The sequence below is a fragment of the Zosterops lateralis genome, assembly GCF_965231275.1.
Source record: "Zosterops lateralis genome assembly, chromosome: 13".
Lineage (NCBI taxonomy): Eukaryota > Metazoa > Chordata > Aves > Passeriformes > Zosteropidae > Zosterops > Zosterops lateralis.
This window is the reverse complement of record NC_139773.1, coordinates 20208713-20227717: the sequence shown is the minus strand read 5'-3', so window position 1 is coordinate 20227717 and position 19005 is coordinate 20208713. Positions and strand designations below refer to the sequence as shown.

At 54.4% G+C, this 19005-nt stretch overlaps 3 protein-coding genes across 6 annotated transcripts in view; 2 read left to right on the top strand and 1 right to left on the bottom strand.

Annotated features, from left to right (window-relative positions):
• Window positions 1-19005, top strand: part of CTSH (cathepsin H) — a 163496-nt gene that overhangs the window by 23935 nt on the left and 120556 nt on the right. Inside the window, exon 13 of one of the 3 annotated variants that reach the window (XM_083870834.1) lies at window positions 14905-14917. The exons of the other annotated variants lie outside the window; for them this stretch is intronic. The gene's annotated coding sequence lies outside the window, so the exon portion shown is untranslated. Of the gene's footprint in view, window positions 1-14904; window positions 14918-19005 lie in introns of those variants that run through there. 3 annotated transcript variants of the gene reach the window in all.
• On the top strand, window positions 189-7724 carry WDR76 (WD repeat domain 76; the record flags this gene model as incomplete). Its single annotated transcript, XM_083870669.1, has 13 exons — window positions 189-257; window positions 403-1077; window positions 1723-1815; window positions 2194-2249; window positions 2673-2793; window positions 3477-3578; window positions 3665-3708; window positions 3797-3950; window positions 4581-4733; window positions 5304-5518; window positions 5874-6026; window positions 6881-6934; window positions 7341-7724. 13 exons carry the CDS (start codon window positions 189-191, stop codon window positions 7591-7593), a joined length of 2142 nt encoding a protein of 713 aa, XP_083726795.1. The 3' UTR covers window positions 7594-7724.
• Window positions 10252-19005, bottom strand: part of FRMD5 (FERM domain containing 5) — a gene marked incomplete at its 3' end in the record, with an annotated part of 57342 nt that continues 48588 nt past the window's right edge. For both annotated transcript variants that reach the window (XM_083870830.1, XM_083870829.1), the window contains 7 exons: window positions 17291-17379; window positions 16725-16788; window positions 16057-16148; window positions 15094-15168; window positions 14368-14436; window positions 13972-14078; window positions 10252-10805 (listed from right to left, as the gene is read on the bottom strand). In XM_083870830.1, the coding sequence (XP_083726956.1) occupies window positions 10252-10805; window positions 13972-14078; window positions 14368-14436; window positions 15094-15168; window positions 16057-16148; window positions 16725-16788; window positions 17291-17379 (1050 nt within the window). The remainder of the gene's footprint in view (window positions 10806-13971; window positions 14079-14367; window positions 14437-15093; window positions 15169-16056; window positions 16149-16724; window positions 16789-17290; window positions 17380-19005) is intronic.

Sequence of the window (19005 nt, the reverse complement as noted above, 5' to 3'; positions counted from 1 at the left end):
AGGGCGCTAAGGAGGGCGCTGAGGGCAGTGCCGGCGCTGAGGGCGGCGCTGAGGGCAGTGAGGGCGCTGAGGGCAGTGCCGACACTGAGGGCGGCGCTGAGGGCGGCACTGAGGGCGCTGAGGGCGGGCCCGGCCGCACCGCCCCCGTGCGGGCGGGAAGCGCCGCTCCGCCCCGCGCCGTGCCCGCCATGGCGCTGTCCCAGCCCGGGCCGCGGGAGCCCCGGGAGCCGGCACCGCACAGCCGGCAGCCGCCGCAGGTCCGGGGTCGGGGGGAGACGGGCACTGCCCTCAGGGGAGCTGGGCTGTGAGGGGAGAGAGCGGGGGAGGTGAGGAGCGGGCCGGGCGGAGTTCAGGGCCCGGCGGTGCCGGGGGGTCCCCGCCGACTGCCGTTTGTCCCCGCAGGAATCGCGCCTGGCCGGCCTCGCCGAGCCCCGTTCGGCCCCGCAGGAATCGCCCCACGCGGACCCCGCCGAGCACCTTTCGACCCCACAGGAGTCCCCCCTGGCAGGCCCCGCCGAGCCCCCTTCGCTTCCGCAGGAATCGCCCTCGGCCGATCTCTCCAAGCCCCTTTCACCTCCGCAGGAATCTGCCCCGGAGGGTTCCGCCGAGCGCCTTTCCTCCCCACAGGAATCTGCCCCGGAGGGTTCCGCCGAGCCCTGCTCAGTCTCGCAGGAATCTCCCCCAGCCGAGCTCTCCAAGCCCCGTTCACCCCCACAGGATTCCCCCCGGTCGGGCCCTGCCGAGCCCCGTTCCCCCCCGCAGGAATCCCCCCCAGCCGAGCTCCCCGAGCCCCGTTCTCCCCCGCAGGGCTCCCCGGGCCCGCTGGGGCTGTGCCGGCAGCTGCGGGTGCTGCTGACGCCGCTGCCCGCGGGGGCCTGGCCCCGGCCGCGGCCGCAGAAGCGGCGGCTGAGCCCCGCGGGGTCCCGCGGCCCGGGCGGCAAGAGGCCGTGCCCGGAGCCCGCCGGCGGCCCCGGAGCCCTGCCCGCCTCCCCGCCCGGGCCCAGCTCGGCCGCCCGCGCCCAGGACGGGCTGTGGGATGCGGACAGCGACGGCAGCGACGGCGGAGATGCGGCTCCGGTGAGCACCCGGCCCCTCCGGTTATTATCTCTATAAAAGTGAAGCTTTAAAGTGCTTTTTTTTTCTGTACGTAGGTTCTTTTCCACCTTTTTAACCTTTGGCTGGCAGTGTCCTTCTTCATTTTACACTTCCACTGAAATTTTATTAAAGTTATATATATATATATAATATTAAATATATCATATATTAATATATAGTATATATTTATGTATAATTACATATATAATTATATATTATATCTTATATAATTAATATTTAATAAACATATAATATATTAAATATATAACTTTAATATATTATATGTATATAACTTTAATATTTTATATATATATAACTTTAATATATATATATAAAATAAATTACTGAAGTTCTTTATTGAGTCTCTTTGTTACTGGTTTCATTATTAAAAATTTTGACACTGTTCTCTTCATAGACTTAATGCCTGAGTAAGTTTTGTAAAGCAAGCTGGACCTGTATGGACAGATTTCAGTGTTTGTTACAAACATATCAAGCCATTTTAAAATAATTTAATTTAATAATTTAAACGTAATTTAAATAGTTTAGAGACTCGCTTCCCTGAGTCTGGGGCGTTTTTTGCAGCCGTGTAACTGTATGATGGAGAGTGACTGGCTTTTCTTTCTGTAGGATGGATACTCCCACCTGTCAGCCTATGAAAGGAAAAGGCTGAAGAACATTACAGAAAATGCTAAATTCTTTGCTGCTCTAAAGCTGCATGAGGTTTGTACAGGGTCTAAATAGCACCAAAATGCTCTTTCCAAGTGTCATAATTGCACTGTCATCCCTCCTGGTGTAAAACCCTCTCCTCACTGGGGCAGCTGTGTATGAGGAAAGCTGTAAAAATCACAGAATTCTGAACCTTAAAGCCCCTTTCATTCCACCTCCTGCCATGGGCAGGGACAACTTCCATAGCCCAGGCTGCTCCAAGCCCCATCCAGCCTGGCCTGGAGCCCTTACAGGGGTGGGGCAACCACAGTTCCTTTCTTCTTATTATAAATAATTGCAGCAAGTTCATTGCTGCCTTGAGATAATTGTATTTTATATAGGTTAATTTTTTATCCTCATTATCTATAATTAATCTCTTTTTTTCTCTTTAAGTCAGCTGCAAGACTTAACCAACTTACAACTAAAAGGCGATCTAATGTCACTAAAAGGTACAGTAACAGTAGCGGAGATTTATATCCTCAATTCTTCATTGGGGGATGAAAAAGAGAGGCTGTGACTAAGGTGGGAGAGGGTAAAGTAAATGTGGAAGAGAAGGCACTGGCTGTGCCAAGGCAGTGCCAGCTCGAGCAGAAAACGAGCTGAAGCCCAAACAAAGAGTGAGCTGTGTGATGGGAGAAGGGGGGAAAGGCTGAGTGAATGGCTGGGTGGATAACAGATGAGGAGAGCTGGGAAGGGTGGGCAGTGTCCCTGCTGGGATGGATCACAGGGACAAGAGGGGTGGCACCAGTGTGTGCGCTGGGAGAAGCAGCCCATCCCTGCTGGGGCTGTCAGCCCATGTCCCAGCCGTGCCCTGGGGGCTGTCCCTGGGCACAGGGGCTGTGCTGTGTCCCTGAGGGGTCTCCCTGTTGCAGAGCCAAGCCCAAGAAGGCGGAGGATGAGCCGGCCCGGCGCCGCTCCATGCGCCTGCTGCGGGTGGAGCCACTGGACTTGCCCTTGATGGAGTCCTTTCCCCCAGCAGTGCCAGAGGAATATGTGAGATGGGGAAGGGGCTGTGGGAGGGCTGGGTGCACTGCTGGTCACACTGCTGGGTGGTGGCACTGGGCACTGCAGAGCCTGGGGTGTTTGGGAGGTGGTGGTGGCACAGGGACAGGAAGGGTCACTTCTGTCACCCCGAGCAGTTCTGTCACCATGGGCAGTGCTCTGTGGCCCAGGCTGATGACATGGTGCAGTTGGGGGTCCACAGAAGGATCCTGAGATAAAGCATTCCACATCAACAGCCCATGGAGCTGAGCAGCCTTAAATGCAAAAGTTTATTATTCTAGTTTTTATTTCACCGGAACTTCTGACCTGGTTTTATTTTCCTGGGTAGTATTTACCATCTCTTTGAAGCAGTGATGGAGCAACAAGTTAAAGGTGTGTTGTTCTGAGAGATGGGAATTTAAATCTTCCATGGAGCTGTAGAATGGATTTGAATATGTAATAAAACTCTTGCTGGAGTATCAGGAGAGGAAGAAACCCAGGGAGGCAGTTTGTGCTGCCAGTGGAATTCTCTTTATCTTTTTAATAAGGCTGTGATAATCCCCTTCTGTTTTTACTGTTCATTTCCTGTCTATTGTAGACGTGTTCTCAAAATGTCTGGTGTGGGGGAAGTATGAATTCACCTTGTTTGTGGCTTTAGTTGGTTTGAGTTACAAAAATTGCCAATGTCATCCCAGCCTCAGGTTCCAGTGGGACCTCTGCCCATGGTTCCAGAGGATCAGGCAGAGAACAGTAAATGGACAGAGGCCTTACTGAGCACGTGGATGAGGATTAGTGAGGTATTATTGGTTTAATTAGTTATTTCTGGACAGTCTAATTTCACTTGGGCTCTGATTTTGGTTAAATCTCTCCTTTCTGTCTGTAGGTGAAAGCAGAAGCTGCTGACAAGGGCACACCTGACCTAAAGAGGTAATGTGAAAACAGCAGCCAAAACTGGGGGTTGTCTGGCCCCACTTCCTTCAATAATGAATGTTTTTTGGTGATGGTTGTTCTGCAGGTACCAGGAGAGCCTGAGCAGGATGGTGCTGAGCGAGGAGAACATCAGGAAGGTGGTGAAAGCCCGGGTGTGTTCCATGGCCATCCACCCTTCTGAAAGCACCATCCTCGTGGCAGCTGGAGACAAGTGGGGGCACATTGGCCTCTGGAATGTGGTGAGTGCTTGATGTGCTCCTCACCTGAACCAGGTGTGTGATTCACCTGCAGGTGGGGCACAGCCTGGGGTGGCGTTTTCTCAGGCTCATGAGCATGTTTTAGTTTTTTTACATTCTTAGGGGTAACACCTGATGGTTGTCAAGAGTGACTGTCAAATTTAGAGTTACCAGAATGGCTTTTCCTTTTGCTCTTCCTTGGTTTGTTTTTTTTTCTGAAGTTTGAGAGCAGAGTCATCTTTATGGGATGAACCAGAACTTGGTCCAAAACGACCTGTTCAGTTTCTTTTAAAACAACAAAATGCTGCAAAATTTAGAAGAGAAGGCACAGGAGAGCCTGCTTTCATGCAGTTTGGGTCACTAATCCATCCTGAGCTCTCAGTAAGCCAGAGTGTCCATATTTTAATGTGGGAGCAGAACCCAGCTGTGGGTGAAAATAAGCCAGGTGAAATAAGCCTGGTGGCTGCAGCAGCACGAATTCCAGCAGGAAGTTGCAGCTTTCCATAATGAGGGACCAGAAGAAGTCTCACTGTCCAAAAAACATTTAAAAACCAGAGATCTGGCTTTAAGAGCTATAGTCATTAACAGAAATAACTCCAGTGACCTGTGTCTGTGGGATCTGTGGTTTTGCAGAGCTGCGGGACTGAGGAAGGAGCCCACATCTTCATCCCCCACAGCTTCCAGGTCAACTGCATGCACTTCTCTCCCTGCAACCCTGCCCAGCTGCTGTCCCTCAGCAACGACTCTCTGCGCTGTGGCGATGTCACCAAGGCTGTCTTTGATGAGGTGAGGCACTGCTGGGGAGGTTTAGTCTGCTTGTGCCGAGTCATTTTTGGGTTGTTTTATTAACAAGGAAGTTCAGGTTCTTATTTACACAAGGACGTGGGAATTGACCTGTAATTAACGTCACATCAACAAGGAGATGTTTCCTACTCACCAAAGCTCAGTGACAGTCTGGGTTCTCCCAGTTTACATTTCTGCACCTGATTAAAAGTTTCTGGAGCACTGGAGAAGGGAAAGATACTCTTGATCCTCACTCAGTGTGTGCTCAAGGCCAGCAGCCCTTTGACTGCTGGAAGACAGAGGTGACAGTGCCTCATAGGAGCTCTAACAGGGAATTTGGAGTGTGCTGTTGCTGGTCTGGTTTGGATGGTTCATTAATTATCTCCTAATTATTTCCCCTGTTTCACAGAGGGGTTACCTGCACAGCTGGGTGAGGCTGTCACTTGGGCTCCATGGTTTTCAGTGAATTAAAAAGGGAAAGGATGAAACCCATAGCCCAGGGAGTGTTTGGCTGTTAGAACAAACTGGCTGTTTCCTTTAGTTTTGTTGACATTCCACCTTCCCTGGGCTCAGATCTGCAGGAGTGAGGACACCTTCTCCTGCTTTGACTTCCTGGAGGAGAATGCCTGCACTGCCATCGTGTCCCACTGGGGTGGGGAGGTGGCTGTGGTGGACAGACGGACACCAGGACTGTCCCCTGAGCTCTCTGTGGACATTGGCTTCAAGAGGACACGGACAGTCCACGTGCACCCCGTCAACAGACACTATTTCCTGGCTGCTGGCTCTGTGTATGTAACCCACCTTGAACTGGTTGGTTTTTCAGTGGGACAGCTGGGGCTGAGCAGTTTCTCTGCCTCAACCTACAGTCAAAGCTGTCTCAGTCCTTCTAGAGAACAAATTTTTAGTTCTTAGCGGGATTTAAGGTGGGGTTTGGTTTTATTTCCCTTCACCCTTTGGAAATGGGGACAGATGGGCTTTGGCACAGAGGGACTTCATGGAGGGCTGGTTGGGGTGGTTTTGGTGCTCCCAAAATCCCTTGGGGGCACCATTCGAGTGGATATTGAAGCCCTGAACCAGCTCTGCCATGCTCTGGAGCTTTTCTGGTGAATGAAAGATAATTACTGAAGGGTTTGTGTGTTGCAGAGACGTTTGTGTGTTCGATGTCCGGTACCTGAAGGCCAAGGGGAACAAACCCCTGAGCTCTCTCACAGGACACACCAAAAGTGTGGCCTCGGCCTATTTCTCACCTGTCACTGGCAGCAGGGTGGTCACAGTGTGTGCTGATGACAAGCTGAGGTAAGGCTGTGGGTGGAGAAATGGAAAATATTGACTGTTTGGGAAAATTATTATTATTATTATTATTATTATTATTATTATTATTATTACTTCTCCACATGACCCATCATTGAGAGCCTTCTGTCTTTATCACTTTACAAAACTGATAAAAATTTACTTGCACTAACATTTTTAATGTAATTTTTAATGATTTTTTTGGTTTGGTTGTGTGGGTTTTTTTTTTTTTTTTTTGGTTTTTTTTTGGGTTTTTTTTTTTTTTTGTAATTCTCGTTTTCCCTTGGGGTATTTAACAGTAAAAATATACAGGTACTGTTTAAAAAAACAATCAAACAAAATCAAAACCCACAAAAACAGCCAGCTCAAACCTGGCAGGTGAACACAAACACAAAATGCTCTGAAACTAAATCTGTTTGTAGCTGGTAGTTGAAATAACGATGATATCAGCTCTTCTGTAAACAGCCTACCATTTAATCATTTAAACTGCTGTGAGTTGTTTGTGCTAGAGGTTCTTTTTCTCCTGGTTACTTTGTGTGACCATAATTTAGGTAATTACCTGATTTTATGTGGGCTGGGCAGTTTTTGCCCCCAGGGGTGGGATCCCCCAAGTTCCTGGGGGTGAAGGAGCAGGTGAAATGCTGGGCTGGCCTTTGTGCTCTGCTCCTCCAGGGATCACAGCCAGGCTGGGCTGCAGTTCCCCAGGCAGAGGCTCCAGCTGTGTGCTGTGCCTGGGGCCAGGCTGGGGCTCTGTCCTGCTCTGTGTCCCCACACTCCTGGCCCCAGGGGCTGCTGCTCTGTGTGAGAGAAGGCTTTTGTGGCACAGGGTTATGGGGTTAATGTGCTGTTCTGTGCCCCAGGGTCTACGACACCACATCCCTGTCATCCACTGTCAAAGTGCTCAGCTCCATCAGGTAAGGACAGCACCATGGCTGCTGCTGTGGGCCTGGAGGGACAGGACACTGGGAATGGGATGCCACAGGGCAGGGATGGATGGGATATTAGGATGGGATTGTTCCTTATGAGGATGATGAGGCTCCTGTATTCCTAGAAGTTCCAAGGCCAGGTTGGATACTGGGGCTTGGAGCAGCCTGGGAACAGTGGGAGGTGTCCCTGCCCTGTCAGGGGGTGGCTCTGGGGGGTCTCTAAGGTCTCTCCCAACCCAAACCATCCTGGTATTCTTGTCCCATCCTGCCCATCCCAGGACAGGGATCTGAGCACTGCAGTGCTGAAGGTTTAGCAGGCAAGGGAGCAGATGGGGAATAAGTGATGATTTAAAATGCTGGATCCACGAGGGAGAATGTTGCTGTTCCCCTGCAGACACAACAACAACACGGGCCGCTGGCTGACCCGCTTCAGGGCCATCTGGGACCCCAAGCAGGAGCACTGCTTCCTGGTGGGCAGCATGGCACAGCCCAGGCAGATCCAGCTCTTCCAGGACACCGGGAATCTGCTGCACTCCTTCTGCAACGTGGACCTGCTCAGCTCCGTCTGCTCCATCAACGTCCTCCACCCCAGCCAGAACATCCTGGTGGGAGGCAACTCCAGCGGCCGCCTCCACGTGTTCAAATAGAAGTGCCTTAGGTCTTGATTTGGTACCTTATTTCTGCATTCACTTGGTTCATTCCCTACTAGGCAGTTCCGAAAGCTGACTGTTGTTTCTCAGGACAGAAAATGTACTTTGAAAGTCTTAAAATAAATAGTTCAAAGCTACCTTTGGCACCTGTGTCTTCCATATAAATATGGAAATAGTTATATTTTATTATACATTAATTATTATATTATCTATTTATTATATAATTACTATATAATTATTTTTATATAATATATAATTTTTTTTTATTTCCTTAAATATTTATATTTAAGGAAAGTAATTCCTCCCTTGGGTGCTCCTGGTGCTCCAGCCCCTTTTTCCCTTCCCTGGACATGCTCCAGCCCCTTAGTGCCTTCCTTGTGGTGAGGGGCCCAAAACTTCCTTTTGTGCATTTGTAAAATTGTTCTCCCAAATTGCAGAGACCTGCAAGGGACTCACCTGCAGCTCTGGAACTCTCACTCCAGTGGGAAGCTGCTAAAAGACCAAATTTCTCACAGTTCTGAGCTTTTTTTCACTTGAGTAAAGAAAAAAATCAGAATCGCCGAACAAAGCTCATCCCAACTCCTGCTTTTCGTGATATTTAAATATTTATTTAAATTTAAAAATACTTTTCATGGCACCAATGATTTTATGCTAACTAAGGTATTGGATATGTAGAAAAAGGTACATTTTGAAGGAAAAAAAGATGTAACTTACAGTATTTGGCACATGAAAGGTTAAATCTCTAGGTTTTCTTTATGAAAACTAAGAAATTCACATTTTCAGGTATTTTACTGTCTACTGCTGAAAGATGCAGTAATGCTAGGACGAGATTCATGGGTCTCTGATCTCAGAACCTATGGAAACAACATTTTGATAGAAAGACGAGTCAAACTAACAGGGCCTGAAACACACGAGACGGGATCTGGGACAGACAACGGGAATTCACCAATTCCGGAGGTTTCGCGGTAAAACTCTGGGTGACAACGGCAGAGGTGACCTGGGGCTGGCACAGAGCGTTACCCGAGGAAAGCCACGGCAGGAGGGCCCAGCTGGGGGCTCGGAGGATGTGTCCCAAAAGGATGGAGCTGTGCTGTCACCACGTCACACAGAACATCGCAGTGAGGAGAGGAGGAGGAGGAGGAGGAGGAGGAAGGACGACACTGCAGCGTTAACCCGGGCGGTGAAAAACGTCAGCGTGGGGACGAGCACAACTGCATAGAAACATCAGCGCTATGGGCTGAGGTAGGAACACTACACTAAGAGTTAACCTTGCTAATGTTGCATAAAACAGGATTATCATGTAAAAAATAAAATCGCTCCTCTGCCTCCTGGAGCCTTCCCGGAGGGCTCTGCCTTGCTCTGGAGCCGGGGCTGGAGCCCACCCCTCCTTGGGCCCGGTGCTGGGCCATGGCCTGGGCAGGGGGGCTGTGCCCCCAATGGGACCCTTATTGTCCCCTTATTGCAGTGACAGGGAGCCGGGGGGGCCCGGTGTCACCGTCCTGCCCGGTGCCTGGGGGATGCTCAGAGACAACACGGACAGCAGGCTCTGTAAAACTGCAGTTATGGCCCCAGCTTACGGAAAGATCTCTCCCTGAGATGAAATTAAACTTGCTCAACTGTTTTAACATCTTTTTTTTTTTTCTTTTTTTTTCTTTTTTTTTCTTTTTTTTTTCTTTTTTTTTTTTTTTTTTGCTGATATGTCTGACTTGTCACACCAAGCTGACCAGAAGTGGCTGTTATTGCTCCCTGTGGTGGGGCTGCTGCTCCTGCTGACCAACAGTCCCGGGGGTCGTGCCGTGAGCTGGGATTAGTGACTTGCACTCAAAGGTGTCCGTTGGCTTCTCCAGCGTCCCCTGTGCTCCTGCACTCGTGTCCTCTCGGGAAGAGCCCCAAGGCAGGGCTCCCCCTCTGTCCCAAAGCCACCGATTGTCACCGGGAGCCCACGGTCATCCCATCCGTAAGGTAAAAAAAGACTGGATTAGATTCCATAACAAAATAGCATTTCCTTGTTAAAATAGACCTTGAAATGTCTCTTTTCTTTTTATCTTTTTTTTTTTTTTTCTTCTTTTTGCTCTGTTTTTTTTTTTTTTTCTTACAAAACGGGTACGGCTGGCGGAGGGCAAAGGTCATCCCAATGAACCTGACACAGTCACTGCAGCTCCACGCCGGGTGTGGCGTCCCCCGGCTCTCGGGAGCAGCGATGCTTCAAGGCTTAGAAAAGAGGCTGAAGGGCCGCGTTCCGCAGCGGGGCGAGGGCGGGGAGGGCACCGGGGCCGGGTCCCCCCGCAGGAGGCTCCGCTGGGCGGGGAGGGCTCTGCCAAAGCGGGGGCGGCGGGCACAGTGCGGGCTGGACACCGGAACAGTGTTTTATTAACACGAGTGTTAAATCAAAAACCTCAGTAGCACCATTGCTAAAAGCTCCTGCGGCACGGAGGAGGATGGATGGATGGATTCCCCTCCGCTCGGCGCTCCCCCAGCGCTGCGGGCGGGGGGCGCCATGGGAGGAGATGCTGTGCGGGGAGGAGGGGGCTGCCCCACCCTCCTGCTCCTCCCGGAACGCCCCTCCCCGGCCGGCCGGGCTCGGGCTCGGGCTCGGGAGGGGAGGGTCGGATTTGAGTGAGCGCCGGCGGCTCCGGGCCCCCCTGGTGCCTCCTTTCAGGTGTCAATGAGCAGGTTTACCACGGCGCGGAGCTTGCAGGCAAACCAGCGCCTGAGGGGACAAAAGTATTGGTAATGGAACTGCTCGAACTCGGGGGTCTGGCGGATATCGCGGAAAAAGGCAGTGTCAAGGTCGGACTCGGTAAGGACGATCAGGAGGAGGAGCAAGACAAACAGGAGTCCAACTGTCACGAGGAGCAAACGGAGGACACTTAAAAGAAACTTATTCACCTGCTGGGCCTGCGGCGGCCCCAGGCCGGCGGTGCCGGGGCACAGCGCCCGCAGCTCGCCCTCCTCGGCCGCCGGCGTGCCCGCCTCCGACTCCTTCTCCTCCTCGATGCTGCACGGGGCGCCGTTGGCCTGGCGGGCCAGCAGCAGCAGCTCCAGGCTGTGCTCGGCCACGGGCGTGGGCAGCACGCTGTCGGCGGGGCTGTAGCTCTCGTCCGCGATCACCGCCACCCGCTCGCCGCTCCCGGGGCCCGCCAGCGCGTCCCCGTGCGAGGAGGAGCGCACCGGGGTGGAGTGCGCGCTGTCCCGGAGCGATTCCAGCCCTGCGGACACAGGGGAGGGGCCAGGGGGGTCAGAGGGGTGCAGGGGGGTCTCCTCTTCACAGCCGCGCTGCCCCACCCCGCTGTCCCCCCGCGGCTGCCCCGGGTGATGCTGCTTGTTGTTATTGTTGGTCCTTGGGGACCTGCAGCTCCGGACCCCGGCGGTGTCACCTCCACACCCGCCCGGATTGTCACCGGCCCCGGGCTCATCCCCAGGGGATCCCCCACCCCCCCGCGGGCTGTGCCTGCCCGAGGTGACAGTGACAGGGACAGTCCCTGCCCGCGGGGCTCGGGGCCCTCTGCCCTGCCAGGACACGGCCACAGGGCAGGAACGAGCCAGGACACGGCCACAGGGCAGGAACGAGCCAGGACACGGCCACAGGGCAGGAACCAGCTGGAGGGACAGGGATGGGTGGGAATGGTGAGAATCCCGGGTGGGAGGTGTCTGAACAGAGGGGGCTGTGCTGGGCTGCCGGGGGTGGGGGGCCCCATGGCATGGGGGAGATGTCCCATCACAGGGGGGGAGGTGTCCCATCACAGGGGGGGAGATGTCCCCACCACATGCAGGAGGCTCCTGCAGCACAGGCTGCTCTGCTCTCACTGCCCAACAAATGTTTTCATGTTGCTCACACACGAGCAGGAACCGTGGCAGGAGCTGTGCCAGCCCCTGTTCGAGCCCCCAGCCCCTGTTCGAGCCCCCAGCCCCTGTCCCAGCCCCATCCCAAGCTGAGCTTTGGTCTTTGGTGCCAAGAAACTCCTGCCCCTACCGCCATCTCCTCCAAATCCCCGAATCCCGAGAAACCACACAGATAAGGGATTCATTCCAGGTAGTTGTGCCAGGCTGGGGGGAGATAGGAGCTCTGCCACTGCAGCTCCAGGGAGGGTGTCTGAAGGTCACGGGGGGGACCAGCCTGTCCCCAGGGCCCCCCTGCAGGGCTGGGGAGGGACGGGGCCGGAGCTGCCCCCGGGGGAAGGGCACAGGGCACTGAAACACCTTGACACGCTGTCACCATTTGTCCCGGCTGCCGCAGGGCGCGGGGCAGCCCCGGGAGCTCATCCGGCCGCATTCCCGGGGATTTGCAGCTCTCCAGCTCTGCCCGGTTCTCCCGGGCTGGGAGGGGGGAGCAGCGCTCACCCCGCCAGCTCTGCCCTCTCCCCTCTCATGGGAACGCTCCCCGTGTCACCACAGTGTCCCCAACACGGGGACAGCCCCTGGGGGGGGCACAGCTCACCACCGCAGTGACAGCAGTGCTGCCCCCAGACCCAGCCCCTCCTGCCCCCTGCCTCCGCAGTGTTGTAATTCTCTAGGGAAATGGGTTCTTTCTCTTGACTTTCTGGACTTTTTGACCACTTAGAGTGACCTTTACTTCTTTCTTTGACCTTATTGGCTGTGGTCCAGCTGTCTCTCCTCTGAGCTGGAGGCTGTAAATTGTCTCCCCTTCCTTTGTTCTATCTCTTTCCCCCTGGAAACTCGAAGAATAAACACCTGGGACAAATGTCCTGGGGAAAGGGCCTCTTCTGAGATATCTCACCTCATCCTTGATACAATTCTCTCCAAATCCTCCTAATAACTGAGCTGGCTGAGCCCCCGGGAGGAGGGCACCACAGGGCTGACAGCAGGGGTTAAAAATCCTGGACATCTGAGCCCAGCCCCGCCACCAGAGCTGCTCTGAGTAACAACAACCTGAGTCCAGCAGCCCCAGAGCCCCCAACCCACTCCCTGCCACGCATTTCCTGCACCCCAACTGCTGCATCCCCCCTTCTCCTGGGGTCACCAACTGACCACAGGGACCCCAATCCTTGGTGGACACTGCAGAAGAGCCCAGACCCCGCGGCGCAGCGTTACCTGGCTGGGGCAGGTCCCCGCAGGGACCGTGGTGGCCCAGGCTGGGGCTGGCGGGGAGCAGAGGGAGGATGCCCAGGGCCCGGGAGAGCAGGCGCGGCCCCAGGGCCAGCACCCGCACCCGCACGGCCCGGCAGCAGTGGTTGATGAGCCACAGGTGAACGCTCACCCTGGTCCTGATCCTCACCAGGCACTTCACCATGGCAGTGCAGGGACGGCTCTGTGAGAGGCTCTGCTCGGCCCCGGGCTCAGGGCTATTCTGGGCACCCGCAGGACTGAGCTGAGGTGAGGGTGAGGAAAAGCAGGGGGGTGGTACCAGCCCGGGGTGATTTATGGTGGGAGGTGATTCACTGCTCTGGCCGCTTCCCAACGGCACGTAGGGGACAGGCTGTCCCATGGAACTGGGTGGCAGAGGTGACCCTGTCTGCTTCCATCCCCAGAACTGGCACAGACACCAGCCCTGGGATCCCTGGTGGAGTTAAATCCCTGCCCTTGGGGCACACAGTCCCTGTCCCTGCCTGCATTCCAGGGCCAGGGCCAGGGCCAGGGCCAGGGCCAGGACCAGGACCAGGACCAGGACCAGGATTGGGGTGGCTGTGCTGGGGCAGGGTTGGCCCCACAGCCCATCCAGGGCAGGGAACAGCCGTGTCACAGGGGGTCACTGCTGTCACCCACCCCCAGCAGCACAGACACAGCCCCCAGCGTGTCCCCAGCCCTGTGGGGCAGCTCCACAGCTGCTCCCAGTGTTTTGCCTTTTGCCAGACCCCCTTCCCAGTGCATCCCACCCTGACACAGCCCCAGCACGGGGAGGAGCAGCCTCCCTCCCTGCTCCAGCCTGGGGAAACACCAGCTCTTCTGAGGACAAGCCACTGGGGCTGCGGCCTCAGCTGGACATGTGTGTGTGTACATGTGTGTGTGTGTGTGCACATGTGTGCACTTTGTGTGTACGTGTGTCTGTGTGCTCGTGTGTGTATACATGTCTGTGTGTGTACATCTGTGTACCCGTGTGTGTGCACACCTGTGTGTGTGTACCTGTGTGTGTACACACCTGTGTGTCTGTGTACCTGTGTCTATCTGTGTGCACATCTGTGTATCTCTGTGTGTTCCTGTCTCTGTGTGTGTGCACAGGTGTGTGTACACGCTCAGGTGTGTGTGTGTGTATATGCACAGGTGTGTGTGTGTATGAGCTCAGGTGTGTGTGCATGCTCAGGTGTGTGTGTACACGCTCAGGTGTGTGTGCACGCTCAGGTGTGTGTGTACACGCTCAGGTGTGTGTGCACGCTCAGGTGTGTGTTCCCCCCCGTCCCCGTGCCCCCCGTGCCGTACCTTCCATGATGGAGATGTGCACGGCTCTCCGCCGGGTGCGGGGGACGCTGCTCAGCCGGGGGCCGTGTGTGATGGACGGGCAGCTGCGGCTGGGCACCAGCCCGGCCCTGGGGACAGAGCGGGGACAGGTCAGGGCAGGCAGGGACAGTGCTGCAGGTGCAGGGGATAGCCCTGGGCACTGTCCTGCTCTGGGCACAGGGGAGTGCCCTGGTCACTCCCTCCATGGACACAGGGCAGTGCTCTGGTCACTCCCACCCTGGGCACAGGGCATAGTCCTGGTCACTCTCCTCCCTGGGAACATGGCATTATTCTGGCCATGCTTCCACTCCACTCTCCCACCCCATTCTCCCACCCCACTGTCCCACCCCACTCTCCCAGCCCCTGCCAGGCTCTCACCTGTGGATCTCGGGGGGCTCCCTCTTGATCTTGGCACTGGACTCCATCACCTCCTTGGCCACGCGGCCACTGCAGGGGGGACAAAACCAGCAGAGGTGAGGACAAGGGCCCAGCCCAGCCCTGGCACAGCCTGGGCCCTCCCCACAGCCCCAGGGGAAAGCAGAAATATTTTCTCTGGGGGAATGAGGAAAGAGCTCGGGAGGCTGGGCTGTGACACCTCTACCACCAGATTTTGTTGCTGCTTCTGGCATGGGATGCTGGACACCAGGGGGACACCTGCCCTCAGATGAGATGGACACAGCACGGGCATCCAGGTCCTCCCATGCCAGCGAGGAGGGTGCCAGCACTGTCCCCTGAGTGTTGGGGACACGCTGGGGTGTCTCATCCTGCAGGCACGAGGTCCCAGGTCCAGCCTCTTGCTCCAGCAACTCAGTGCAGGAATTTTGGGATAGTGATGATTTGTTTCACACCTCATTGCTCTCAACCCCAAAATCTCCCGTCCTCCATTCCTGTCCCTCCAAAACCTCTGCTGTGGGGCTGGGGACAGGGGTGGCCTCTGTGACACAGACACAGCAGCAGAGGGGCCTGCTGGGGTCAGCACTGCAATGGGGGATCTCTGGGGACCCCGAGATATCCCTGGGCTGCTGCAGCCCCAAGAGGTGCCCAGAGCACCCCCAAAGGAGCACAAAACAAACCACCCAGCAGGGCTCCTGCCCCAGGACTCACCTGTAGCGGAAGCGGCTTCCCTTGAAGAACAGGTTACTGCTGGACACCGTCCGCACCTGGCTCGACTTCTCCAACCTGCAACAGCACCGGGGGCTGTGAGAGCCCTGCACGGCTGGCCAGGCACCTGCAGCCCATGGCAGCCAGGCCAGGAGCCAGGAGCACAGCCCTGGAGCTGTGGAATGTCACCAGGAATGTCACTGCTGCTGGCAGGGGTGGGTGGCACTGCCTGGCAGGGGACAGACTGCAGGGGACAGAGCCTGTGCCAAGGGCTCTGCAGGGGCCAGGGACACCCAGGGCAGGGACTGACCCTCTCCATGGGGCTGAAAGCCCACCGTGGCCTGGGGATTGCAGGGGGACAGACTCAGCCCCTCCTGGGCATGGTGGGGACCATCCCATGTCCTCCCCACCCCACAGGAGCAGACCCCTGACCCCAGGAGTGCCCAGCAGCACCTCAGCCCAGCCCAGTGTCCACCTGCTGGGTGCACGACCGGCGGTGATTCAGTGCCACGATTCATCACACACAGAGAGATTTGTAAAGCAATATTGCAATTTCATTTCGTGTTCGTGTAATGAGGAGCGAAACCTGCTGATTGCAGCTGCTGATTGCAGAATTCCCGGTGGGAATGCATCGCCTGCTCCGTCTCGCAGCTTGCTGATTAAAATAAAACTCATTACCAAGCACAAAGAGGCTTTGGGTTAAGTGTGGCATGAGCAGGATGGTGCTGCTTGGCATTCCAGGCTTCATCCCAAATAATTAGTTATCATTTCCTGGTGGAAGTTTGCTGAGGAGGGATGAGCACAGAGAGGCTGGGGCTGCTTTTGGTGGCTGGTGGCTCTGCCAGGGCCACTGGGACAAGTCCTGGCACTGCCACACAACCAGTGACTGACCCCAGGGCCTGGATGGAGCCTGGCATGGGCACCAGCCCACGGGGGCTGCAGGACACCCCACAAAGCAGCACTTACTTGTAGAAAGCCTGGTTCTCAATCCCACACTTCCAGAGGTGTTTGCAGGCTTCTGGTGTCGGGGCAAAGTAGGTGAGAACAATTTTCTTCTCCTGAAGGAGACAGACAGGGAGTTGTGGGGAGAACAGGGAGTGGTGCTCATGCCACAGACAAGGAATGGAGTGGACAGAGCTGGAGGGTGGCACTGGCACAGCAGATCCTGCTCTGGAGCCGTTTGGGATGCAGAGATCAGCCTGGGGCAGCTCCTGGCACGAGGGATGGGTGGATGTGCTCCAGTGCCCACTCCTCCCACTCTGCTCCCAGCCTTTGGCAACAGCCAGAAACACAGGGGCGGGGTTTAAAAATTCCTGCTGCTGGTTCCTGTAGGAGCCAACTGCAGCCAGAGGTGCTCTGGCTGACTTTGGGGGATGATGGCAATGAGGAAGCACCTTGGGAATAATCCTGAGGGAGGGCATGGCCAGGAGCTGTGGCCTGGCCTGGGGCTAAGGGGGGCTCTGTGCCCAGATCTGGCACCAGCAGGAGCAGGGAGGTGACCCCAGCAGTGGCACAGAGCTGTCCCCATGTCCCTGCCCTGCAGGCCAGGGTGCTGCTGCTGCCACATTCCCAGAGAACCCTCAGAAGGATGCCCACTGTGCCCAGGATGCCCCCGGGGAAGGGGAAGCACTCACCTCCTTCTGGCTTACGTACAGATAGAAAGTCTTCCCTTCGAATTTCATCTTGGTCACCTCGTTCCTGCAGGGACAAGGACAGGCAGGTGGGAGCTGTGCAGAGCCCAGCCAGCCCCTGGCAGCTTCCAGAGCCTGTTTTCCACCCCAGGAGGTGCCACAGGGTGGTGAGAGCAGCCCTGGCTCACAAACCCATGGCTGGAGTGGGGTGGACACTGGGGGACGGCCCGAGGGGAAGCTGGGGGTCAGCGGGGTTTGTCCCATGGACACCGACCAGTGGCAGTGCCAAAACTGGACACACACCGGCCAAAACTGGACATCCTGCAGTGACCCAGAGGAGCTGGGAAGGCTCACAGGGCCTGGGGGGATTTGGGATGTGGCAGAGATGGGGTTGGGGAAGTCAAATGGGGACAAATGCGGAGAACAACGAGCCTGGGGGCCAGAGCCCTGTCCAGTGCCCACAGCCCTCGACCACCATCAGCCACCCCGGGGTACCCAGGGAGGGACAGGGACCCCTGGGTGGACCTCAGCCCCGGAGAGGAGCTCAGGACTGGATGAAGTGAACTCACCACTTGATGAAGTGAACCCTCTTGTTCCCCTGCAGCACCACGAAGCCGAAGGGGGTGAAGGCCAGGAAGGCTGCATTGCCCGACACGTCCTGCAAGGCAAGGGCAGGGCTGGGGCAGTGCTGAGCACCCGCACAGCTGGCAGGGCACTGGCACTGGCACTGGCACTGTCCCCTCGGCCCAGGGATGGCACTGCGCCACCCTGGGTGCTGCCAGCAGGATGGCACAGCTATCTGTTATTGTCTGTATTAAATGTTGTATTGATGTACAGAGAATTTGTGCTGTTAGTGTAATGCCATGCTATAATTGTTGGAATTAATGTATATATATAGAGAGTAATATATATTATATATATTAATTATATATATCAAATAGGTATATATATTTATATTATATATATTAAATATATAACTATTAAATATAGTAATTTATTACTATATATTATTATACATTATAAATATGTATATATTATACATTATATATATAGTATATTATTATACGTTAATACATATCATTATATATTATTATATTAATATATTAATATACCAATATATGATAGATTAATATACGATTAATATACGATTAACATACGATTATATTATATATTAATATATTAATATAATTTATACTTATTAATATATTATAATATTATAAATAAATAAATATTTTATATGATATCTGAATAATAAATATATAAAGATTAATATATTATATTTATTAATATACATTATTAATATAGTTTATTAATATAGTTAATAATTAAGATGTATCTTATCTTGTATATTTTAACTATACTACCCCGTATAAGTGTATATAGTTATTATGTAGACATACACTATTTATTTGCTATACATGATCACTATAATATAAACAGTTCAATATGGTTATTTATTATATTGTCACAGAACATCCTGAGCAGGAAGGCACCCATCACTGACGTTCAAGACCTAAATATACAGACATTATATATAGCAATTATCCCAGAACACGATAACCTCCAGCTGTGCCTCCCTCCCTTGGAGCCCTGCCCTGGGTGGCACCGAGCCACTGCAAACCCACTAATTACTGCCAGCACTTCAACCCAACCCCAGGGCCTGCAGGGTGACCACACAGGGAAAACCAGGCTGGGAAAAGGGGCAACAGCTGAGGGTCCGCAGCAAGGGCTGGATTCACCCCGGGGGATTTTTGGCCAGCAGATCCCCAGCGGGCTTTGGAGGGATGCTGGGGACCAAAGCCCATCTCAGCTGTCGAGGCTGGATGGCCAAAGGCAGAGAGGGCTGACCCTCAGGCCAGCACTGCACAGGAGAGGGGAACCCCAAACTCCCCACCCTGGGGATACCCCAGCCCTGGCTGGCACAGGAGGGACATTCCTCTGCACATTCCTGTGCGTGGGCACCGACCAGCCACAGCTCAGCCCTGGGCTGCCCAAAGGGCTCTGGCTCTCCCCCAAACCTGGAAAACCTCCAGGAGAGGAAGGAGAATGATTTATCCTCCTGGGGACACAGAGCTGGGGGTGCCAAATGGGGCACAGGTCCCTGTGTGGGCTCAAAAATACGTGTGGATGTGGCACCCAGGGACTGGGTTAGTGCTGGGGAGTGGTTGGATTTGATGCTCTTTGAGAACTTTTCTATCCAAAACCATCCCATGGCTCCCTTTGGCCAGGCCAGAGGTTCTGTCCACCAGGGGGAACAGAGGGAGCCCTGTTATTCTCACAATTC